Below are 10,617 nucleotides of genomic sequence, written 5' to 3' on the forward strand. Positions count from 1 at the left end.
CAACACCCTCCCTTCTCGACCTTGGAGGACCTTTTTATTTTGGCGAAAATATACATAGCCAAAGATACACCATTTCAAAAATTTCTACATGTACAATTCAGGGACATCGATTACGTTCTTCCAGTTGTGCTATTTTCACTGTCCTTTTCCAAATTATTCCATCACCGTTATCTTCAACTCCTTGTCCCCTGGCTTCCCATCAAACCTTTTGAGTTGCTGTTGTCAATTTGATCTCACATAAGTAATTCTTTTTGTTGTTGTTGTTACTTTAGATGAAGGTGTGCAGAACAAAATAGTTTCTCATCAAACAGTTAGTACACATATTGCCCCATGACAATGGTTAATAACCCTAAGACCTGTCAACACTGTCCTTACTCAACCCTGGTTTCCCTATCACCAGCTTTCCTATCCCCTCCTGCCTTCTAGTCCTTGTCCCTGGGCTGCTGTGCCTCATTAGTCCCGTTTTGTTTTATGGGGCTGTCCAATCCTCGGCTGAACGGTGAACCTCGGGAGTGAATTCACCACTGAGCTAAAAGGGTGCCTGGGGGCCATATTCTCGGGTTTCTCCAGTCTCTGTCAGGCCAGTAAATCTGGTCTTTTTTTGTGTAAGACTGTTTTTAAGGTAATGCTGCTGAAAACAGTTAATGTGTATGTGTAAATGAGAAAGTAAAGCCCATGTATTACAAAAGCTTTATTTTATTGCACAAATGAAAATAGTCCCTTGATTAGTTGTCACATTCTATATTTGTAAAACTTGTCATTATTTATGAATCCATTGCTTAAATTTGTCATTTTTCTTTGGATTTGCTCAAAAAGAACCACTTAATTTCTGATTGTGACTAGGTTATGTGGAAAATATTTTGTTGGAGTAAATTTAAAATGATTGGACAACAACAATAACAAAAATACTTTTTGACAGCTCTTCAGTTGAATATAGACATGAATCATATTGTTTGAAAATGCCCTATTAAAATAATTTACTATGTAAGTTTATTTTTCTTTCTTTCTTATTTTAAAGGTTTCAGCAGAGCAGCTTTACCATTTGGGTTAGTTAGGCGAGAACTGTCCTGCGAAGGTTATTCTATAGACCTGCGATGTCCAGGAAGTGATGTCATCATGATTGAAAGCGCTAACTATGGTCGGACAGATGACAAGATTTGTGATGCTGACCCATTTCAGATGGAGAATACAGACTGCTACCTCCCAGATGCCTTTAAAATTATGACACAAAGGTAAATATTCATGTACTAATATTCCATTTTAGCTACTACATCCGTATTAGTAAAATAATTATAATAATTCTGAAGTGGATGGATACAGCCCATGTCTCAGCCTGTTTACTAATCTGAGGGTTTTACGTACTAATGTTGATGTCTACTTTATGTTATAAAGTTATTATTATTCAAATCTACATCATTTTTGTATACATGGACATATGTATCAGAAAGCATGTATCTTTTGGATTTCGGTATCAAAGAGTGAAAATACTGTTTCAAATGTGATTTTGTGTTTTAGAGCTTCAAAATTCTAAAATATTTTCTCTAATATCAAGAATCTTTACATGTCTAGGTATATGGCAATAATTGCTCTTTTTAACTTTAAAAAAACAAAACAAAAACAAACTCAAGAAAGCATATAGCTAAGCATAGAATCCCTTGTTTCCCTTAAGAGACTGTAGATAAATCCTTTTTGCAGATTAAACCTCTGTTTACTAGCAGATTTTGCTTTACTCTGTTCATGACACTACCTTGTTGGAAAAGTATTATTAGCTGAGAGAGAATCATCAGTATAACAGATGTGTTAAGGCAAGAGGGAAAGTGTGTTTCTGAATAGTAAATGAGACATTCCTCTTCAAATACTGTATAGTTGGGATTAGGTTCTACACTTTATAATCCAAACCATTCTTTTCCTTTTATTTCCCTGTATATTGTTCAAGATGTTTCTAAAGATAAAGCAAGGGGTGAATTTTCTTTAAAAATTTAGATTGGATAAATTTTTTGTGTACAATGAGGAGGATTCAAGTTAGGATGAGATAGAATTTGACTACATTGTTTGTCTGAAGCACTGTAGTAGTTTCTGCAGAGTACTTTCAGAGTTGGCTATAAATTTATATTTAGCTACTTCAATAAGATTGAACCCCAGTTCATTAACTGCAAAAGTTGAGCAATATTATCCATACATTGGTTTGTGTACTAGATATGGTAATGTATTGGAAAGTTCATTGTAAGTTGTGAAACTATGTAAAAGGTACGTTTAAAATAATTCAAAGGAGCCCTGGTGGCACAACAGTTGAGTGCTCAGCTGCTAACCAAAATGTTCATAGTTTGAACTCACCTAGCAGCTCCATGGGAGAAAGACCTGACAATCTGCTTCCATAAGGATTACAGCCTAGAAAACACTATAGGGCAGTTCTACTCTGACACGTGGGGGTGCTGTGAGTTGAAGCAGCAGCTAACTTATAACAGCAATAAAATAATTAGGGACAAAATATGATGAGTGACCCATGAGAAGTGCTACATAGTCTTCAAAGAGAAAAAGTGACATCATACTTGGTTCTGGAAAAAAATTTTGTAAACGAGGCTGGTAGGCTTCATTTATTAGTTCATTCATTCATTCATTCATTCATTCTGTAGGTGTCTAGTATGTGCAAATAGTATACTTCTCTGAAATACTTGACTCATTTGCTGTAATTGGTAATTGGTTTAAGCTCCTGCCATTCCCTGAGAGACTTTAAGGTATAGCATGTCTGCCTTATTCACTGTTAAATCACCAGGATCTGGCAGGGCACTTGGCAAATAGAAGGTGTCCAGTAAATATTTCTTGATTGACTGAAAAATTTACCAGTAGATCTTGACAAAGAGCTTATGGTCTAATAGTAAATCAGGGTATTTGGTTGGGGTGTTTTGTGAATGTTTTGTGTGTAATTGGGATTTCTTTCTATATCAGTAACTTGTGCCCCAACAGATATCTTGGATCCCATATTTTTTCACTTCTCCCCATTTCATTTTCAAACAACTAAAATCTCTGTCTGCACATGGAACAAGACTGGCTTAGACTAAAGAATACACACTTTTTCAAATTATTGTGATTGTTTCCCTGCCAAAGAGAGTGAATGAATGAATTTAAAAGCTCTCTCTCAACTAAGACCCCCAAATACTGAACTAGACAGTTACCTCTCCACATACAATATAAAAAACTGGTGACCACAGGTAACACTTTCCTCTCTCCTAAATAGAGAGCACCTAACTCCTCACATCTTAATTTGAATTTTCTTATATATATTTCAAATGATGTAGTTATTGTAGTACAATAACATCTCACTTCTCCAGAATTTCTTTATCTACCAATCTCAGTTATAATCAATATCAGTCAAACTCAGAGACCTTCTGCAGAGACATTTATGTATCACAGAGTTTACTGTACATTATAGCTTTTATATTTTGTTTCATAGGAATACCCTTCATCTTTCTAGTCAACTCTCCCATCCCCTTAGACTAAATAATACATACTTTTACACCCCCTCCCTTTTGTTCCCATTCTGTACACCATATTCTGACTCGGCTTTCTAACTTATTTACTAGCTTAAAGTAGAATAGCAAATTTTATAGACAGGGGCCGCTATAAGCACAGTGCAGACGTCAAAAGATGATACGAAGCAGTGAAGGAAAACATGGAAAAACTATTTTAAAACTGGCTATAGAAACTCTATTTATTAATTGTTGTAGTATACTGATGGCTTATAATTATTTAAAAAGCACAATGACAGTTTAAATATGAACACTTGATTGAAAACGATGACAATGTTAAGATGACTTAAAAATGAATTTCCTGGTGAAAGCTTTTAAGTACCCCATTCTTAATATCCTTTATATTCTGCCAACCATTTTTTAATTATCTTCAGCACCTAACAACAACTGAAACAGATTCTGCCGTATTTGACTGGCACGTAGTTACAAAGAGCTATGAGAAAATAGGTAGGCAATATTTTTGCATCTGAATTATTACTGAATAATTATTGGGTAGATAGACTACCTTGTCACTGTCGGTGTGTGTGTGATTTTTTTAATCTAAAACTAGTCCTTCAGTATTTGCAAAAAAAAAAAATCAAGAGTTATTTTTACCAAACTTGTAACAATTTGGCAATTTTCTTTTCATTCCTAATCCTCAAAAGAATGTGGTATTCAATAAAGTAGAAAGGATATATGTGGGTGTTTTTTTTTTTCTCCTTTAATGTAGAGAAGTCTATCTTTGGAAAGCACAAATAAAAGTGTTAGATTCTAAATTAAATTTGAAAGCCCTCTTTCTTTACATATAAAAAACCAAACCCCTTGCCCTGGAGTCTTTCCCACAACCCTACAGGACAGAGTAGAACTGCCCCATAGAGTTTCCGAGGACCAGCTAGTGGAGTTGAACTGCCAACTTTTGGTTAGCAGCTGAGCTCTCACCCACTGTGCCACCAGGGCTCCTTCTTTATGTATAGGCACAGAAATGTTAGTACCATTAAAACATTTTTATGTTACATCTCAAGGCTTTTCACTGTCTCTTCCAGTTGTCATGACTTTAGCAGTTGAGACTCGAGTAAACAAATAGACTTGTAACTCACTGTGGTGGTGGTAAAAGTATTAATTGTTACTCGTTCTCCATTTTCTATTTCCTGCTCTTTTAAAAGTGTGAAAGCAAATTCTCTTAGTAGCTGATAGTATATTTGTCTTATAAGTATACTGAAGGCTTATCCTAAAAAGTGAGAAATGAAATTCTTTCCTAAAATGATGTGTTATTTTATAGTATTTTATGGAATAATCATCACTCTTTAAAAAGAATTGTAGTCAGGCATCTTAAAACTACAAAACGTTGTAACACTTTGAGTTCATTAAAACCAAAGCTCTACTACTCTGAAGTAGTTGATGAATTAGAATTTTGCCAACTATATTGGTTCTTTGCAGTCCCCAGGACAGTCTAGTTGGTGTCTTAAAGTGATGTTGTGCTAAATTGTACCTGAGATCCTGTTCCTTATATTTGCTTCCGATGTTGTTTATAACTGTCCCCTTATTCATGTTCTGTACTCTAAGAGTCAACCCGTTTTCATCAAGATAGTTTTCTGCTTGAGATTATGCTTTCAGCACTTTGGCTAAAATAATTAAATATGTAAATATTTACTTTTTTTCCCTAAATAACAAACAGGAGGTTATTGCGCATGGTTGGTCCTATTTTACAGAGTCTTAATTCAGAATATATGTGCAGCAGTATGCCTCTATAAGTACAAAAAGATACTAAAAGTAATGTAAACTACTCCCAAGTAGATAGTGACAACTATATAGTTATATAGTTCTCTTTTAGTTATTCCCTGGGGTAGAAAAAGTGTATTTTGTTTAATTGATTGAAAACCCCCCCCCCCAATAATTAGTTTTGGTAATGAAATTTCCCAAGGAAAGTGTAGTTGTGCCCTAGACTTAGGAAACTAGTCTACATGCTTCAAAGCTTTTAGCCAAAAATGTTTGCCACTTTTATAGCCCACTTACAGCCCATTTATAGGTGGGTAGGACCTCATAGCATAACTATGTTAGGTTTCTTATTTTATTGAATACAATTCAGTTTCTTTGTGTTTGTCATAGTCCTATTTAACCTCCTTTAAGTGTATTTGGGAAAAAGGTAGCATATAAATTAATAGTTCAGCAAGTGATTGTTTATACAGCTTTGGCACTCATAAGAGTGGTCAAAGAAAAACATAGATGAAGCAAACATAAAGTAGATAGTTGTGTGGAAATAGATGATATTACTCACAAAGATTATGTAGTGTGAGCATGCAAAAGCCCTAGAGAAACATCTTCATTTAAGGGGAGAGGTAAATTTGCCATCAAGGAAACCAGAGTAGGTATAAAAAAGATAATGTTTTCAAGCCAGTAATGAAAGTAATACATTATTTTTCTCATTTATGTTGAAGATTTTTATTCTATTTAGACAACTCAAATAAAAGAACACATTAAGATTTTCAAGATACAAAAATTTCAGGATAGAACTGAGGAAGATAGCATTAAGCCCTGAAGACTTCTGGACCAGCGTGGAACCACTTAGTGAATAAATACATGATTAGAATTTAAAAAGTAGGAGTACCGTTCAGGGATTTTTATTTTAAGGGGAAGGAAAAAAATCTGATTTGTAGAATTTGGGTACGATTTAATTAAATGGAGCTAGGTAAATGACAAAGTTGATTTCAGAACCTAGGTCTTCTCTGGGGGGGTTGGAATGATGGAATTAAGCTCTGTTATGTAGGAACTGGATTAATCTATGCCCATCTAATACCCCATTTCATAAATGTTCTAATCTCAGATATCCTTTTCCAAGCCTGTAAATGTCCCAACAGATTATCTACAAAGAATTACATTGTATTTAACATTTTTAATTCAAGAGTAATTCAAACGGTGATAATTTCTTGTGTGAGAATTTGAAGAGATGCTTTATTGCATATGTATATGCTAAATTTGCACATTCCATGACTCTACATTACAGAAGATGTAGAGTGAGACTGGAGAATTGAGTGCATACTTGAGGCATGCAGTTAGCAGTATGGCTACATGTAAAGGACCATGAAGGCCTTACCCGGAATAAGTAGAATGAATGATCCTTCCTCTGTCTTCACCTCTTCCTCTTCTTCCTAACAGCCAAGGCACATAACTGGAGCCCTCTATGGAAAATAAAAAAATATAGACCATTGCTTCTAGAGTTATTGAGTACTAAATTGTTAGAGCTGCAGTGGAACTTGGGGCTGAATGTATTCTAACTCCCTTTCGTTACAGATTCGGAATCAGCTGTCATTGCAGTCAGTATACTTTGTGCACACAGCAGCACATATATTCTCCTTACATATTTAAAAAATATCCCTGGGAGGAATGACAATATGATACTCTTCTTTTAGTGAATCTTTAAGAAAGGTTGAATTATTTTCCACAGGGTTGAAACCTCAAATTGTCTCTATCTAGAACCTCAATAATTAATATTTTAGTACTGTGAAAACTTATTCTTAAGTAACTTTGAATTTTAATTGTTATCTAGGTATTTTATACACTTCTCATTTTCAAATGAGTGAATAGATATTAAGTGTGTATAAAATGTTTAAAAGAAGGAGATATTTAAATATACCCATCAAATCTCACTATAAGAATTGGTGAATGTTGGAAGCATCTCAGAATTTAACCAAGAAAATCATTAAAATGCAACCCAGTTCTGCCAGTATGCTCTGGCAGACTTCATGATTGTAGATTTCAACGTGTGTGTCCTCGCCTTCATGTACACCCATCTCAACTTTTATATTGATCATTCAGTCTTCGTAAAGAAGCTTTGTATCCAAGTCAGAGCATTATGGAAGAGTTGTTGAATTAATTTTTGTTTCCTGATCTTCCTTTGTAGGGAAGAATCAAATTTAATTCACATCCCTCCCTCATTAATGGCATTTTTCAGAGGGGAAAAAATATCCCGACCTGCCTTTTCACTTACTGTCTCATAATATGTTGGGAGTTGATATATTTTATTCTTGCATTACTGTAAATGCCTACTGGTCAGGGGTACTTTTCTCTGCTTAGTATATTTGTTTAGTGAAACTTATTCATTCTCTTCGAATCTAAGCCTGCCACTTCTGAGAAACTACTTTCTTGCCGTTTTGCTGTTTATTCCAAGTGCTTTTATCTATCTGTGGTGTCAGGTTTACCAGCCATTTGTCCATTAGGATGAAATGCATCTTGGGAAAAATAAATAGCTCAGATGCTACTAACCCATCATCTCTGTGCAACGTATTTGGATTATTTTCTACAAGGTGATGGATTTCCGCTAATTCTCTCACTTGTGGCTTAGTAGTTTCGTGACAACTGACTGGAATTACAAACACTGTCTTAGACCAAGGATTTGAGAAGTTACTAGCATAGACTCTTGAGCCTTAGTACCATTAAAGTTGTAATTGATATATCTAATTGGACGCATACTTTACATGTCACTTTACTGATGGGCATTTAAACCAAAGCACTCATTACTGGAAAAGGAGACTATTGGTAGTAATAAACATGAACCATATTAAGCATTTACCTTTAGTGTGCAAGAAATACTAATAAATTGTAAAATGGCTTAGAAGGCATATCTAAATATCCCTTACAACCCTGCTTGTCAAATATAGAAAAGAGAAACAGTAGGACACCAAAGATTATTCTGTACAGGGTCCTGTATTCCTTCTTTTTTATGAAAATTAGTAAATTGAATCTCCTATTGAATCATGAAGACCCTTAGGGTACAAGTATGTATTGCTGGACTTCACTATACTTTCCATTAATATGTAGGATTTACCTTTTATGTTATATCCATTGGTTTTAGAAGTCAGAACTATTTTCCCCATGACACGATGCTACATTACCGGTCTTCAGTATCCCCTAAGGAACAATTCACACTTAATTGTGTGCTTTTTTGATTCAGAGCTGCTTTTTAGATTATTCTGTGAAATTTAGAGGCTTGGATGATACCTTAAAAATTTGAATTTGTAACATGACTTGCTTTTATTTTTGAACAGATGCAGGTAGTAGGAGGAAAGGGGAAGTTAGTGTTTAAAAACAAAGCCATATCTCATTTCCACCTTGTCTTTATTTTGGAAATCAGAATGGGAAGGTGAAAAAGAAATAGGCTCAAAATAAAATGAACGTGAACATTTCATTTGATGTATAAATCACAATAATTTTTTCATAATACTTTTTATAGTTTTTAAGTTTTATTCCAGCTTCCTTATTTTAGGGATGATTGTTATGGATGAAAATGTTATTTAAATAGTGTATCTATAGAAGAAAAATAAATCCTTACAGCTGGACCAGTAAGCAACATCATGATGAGCAGAGAAAAGATTGTCAATGATTTCATTTTAGTTGGATCCACAATCAACACCCTTGGAAACAGCAGTCAAGAAATCAGTTGACGCTTTGCATTGGGCAAATTTGCTGCAAAAGACCTCTTTAAAGTGTTAAAGAAGCCAGGATATCTCCTTGAAGACTAAGGTGTGCCTCACCCAAGCCATGGTGTTTTACAGTCACCTCATACGTGTGCAAAATCTGGACAATGAATGAGGACCAAAGAAGAATTGATGCCTTTGAATTATGGTTTTGGCGAAGAATATTGGATATACCATGGACTGCCAGAAGAACGGTCAGGTCTGTCTTGGAAGAAGTACAGCCAGAATATTACTTAGAAGCAAGGATAGCAAGACGTCTCACGTACTTTGGACATATTATCAGAAGGGATCAGTCCCTGGAGAAAGACATCATGCTTGGTAAAGTATAGGATCAGCATAAAAGAGGAAGACCCTCAATTAGATGGATTGACACAGTGGCTACAACAATCGGCTCAAGCATAATAAGAATTGTGAGCATGGTGCAGGACTGGGAAGTGTTTTGTTCTGTTACACACAGGGTTGCTATGAGTCGGAACTGACTTGAAGACCTAACAACAATACACGCACATATATATATATATATATATATATATATGTATAAAATATTAATTAAGTACTTCGTAATTTTTTACTCAGACATTCCCTACTAGTCATTTAAAAATTGGTTTCCAACTTCCGGACAATATGCGCTATAGTCAGAAGCACCACGCCGTCCCTCCACAGCAAACATCCGAAAAACTAAGTCAGACAGAGTTACAAGTCAGTCCTGAAACCCTAAGCATCAAATGAAGAGATAAAGAACTCAGCCAAGCACCGAAAAGAGTAAGAAACTGACCGAGAACGGAGAGCAAGGAGAGATAAATGCAGAGGTCCCCTATGAGCTAACACAGCACAGATCCACCATCTTGGACTCCTATTGGAGATGGGCCAACAGAGGGTACAAGAAAGCAGCTTCATGGAGCTTCCAGCAGGAGACGGAACAACTGGTAACCAATGATATATGCTTTCCCACCCCCTATCCTTCTTCACCCCCACTCAGCCTCCTCTGCTTCCCGTGCCCACAGTCTCTTGGCCGAGAAGCACCAGCTTTACCCCGGTGTCACTTGGATTCCACTCGCCTGTACTGGCCGGCTCCCTAAGTGCCATTTTTTGGCTGCCGGTGTTGCTTTTAGCTGCTTCATTAGATTTCTTCCTTACCTGTCACCACCTCCCCCTCCTTTCTCTCAAATACCTGGATCTGTGGCCATTTTTGCTTCTTTCTGGGGGCCTGCGAGGCACCGCTCGACTGTGGAACTGCTTCCTGGACTGTGCCACCACGCTGGTGGGACCCCTGTGGCTTTTTTTTGTTTGTTTTGTTCTAATTTGTTCTGTTTTGAATTGTTTGATTGTTTCCTTTTCTTGGCTTGGGTGCCCCTTCTGGCCAGGTAATGCCATGTGGCTTGGGAGATACTCCCTTACTCTGCACAGATGCACAGTGATATCCCTGGGGGCATTTCTTTTTTCTTTTTTTTTTGGTGGTGTTTTCTTTTGTTTCTTTGTTTTATTTTCTTCTCTATCTTTCCCTTTTTGTCTTTTTTCATTTCCAGTTTCTCGATTTATTCATTTTTTTCTTTTACCCTTTTTCTTTTTTCTTCAGTTTTGTTTTTCTCCATTTGTCAGTCTCTCATCTCTCCACTCCAATAGCAAGCTCCCTTAGCACT

The 10,617-nt window shown here is 35.9% G+C and overlaps 1 protein-coding gene across 11 annotated transcripts in view; it reads left to right on the forward strand.

Moving 5' to 3' along the window:
- Positions 1 to 10,617, forward strand: part of ADGRL2 (adhesion G protein-coupled receptor L2) — a 180,067-nt gene that overhangs the window by 90,299 nt on the left and 79,151 nt on the right. For all 11 annotated transcript variants that reach the window (XM_023731447.1, XM_023731449.1, XM_023731423.1 and 8 more), the window contains one exon: positions 1,019 to 1,232. In XM_023731447.1, coding sequence (XP_023587215.1) covers positions 1,019 to 1,232 — 214 coding nt within the window. The remainder of the gene's footprint in view (positions 1 to 1,018; positions 1,233 to 10,617) is intronic.

This window comes from Trichechus manatus, unplaced genomic scaffold (assembly GCF_000243295.1).
Source record: "Trichechus manatus latirostris isolate Lorelei unplaced genomic scaffold, TriManLat1.0 scaffold00003, whole genome shotgun sequence".
Lineage (NCBI taxonomy): Eukaryota > Metazoa > Chordata > Mammalia > Sirenia > Trichechidae > Trichechus > Trichechus manatus.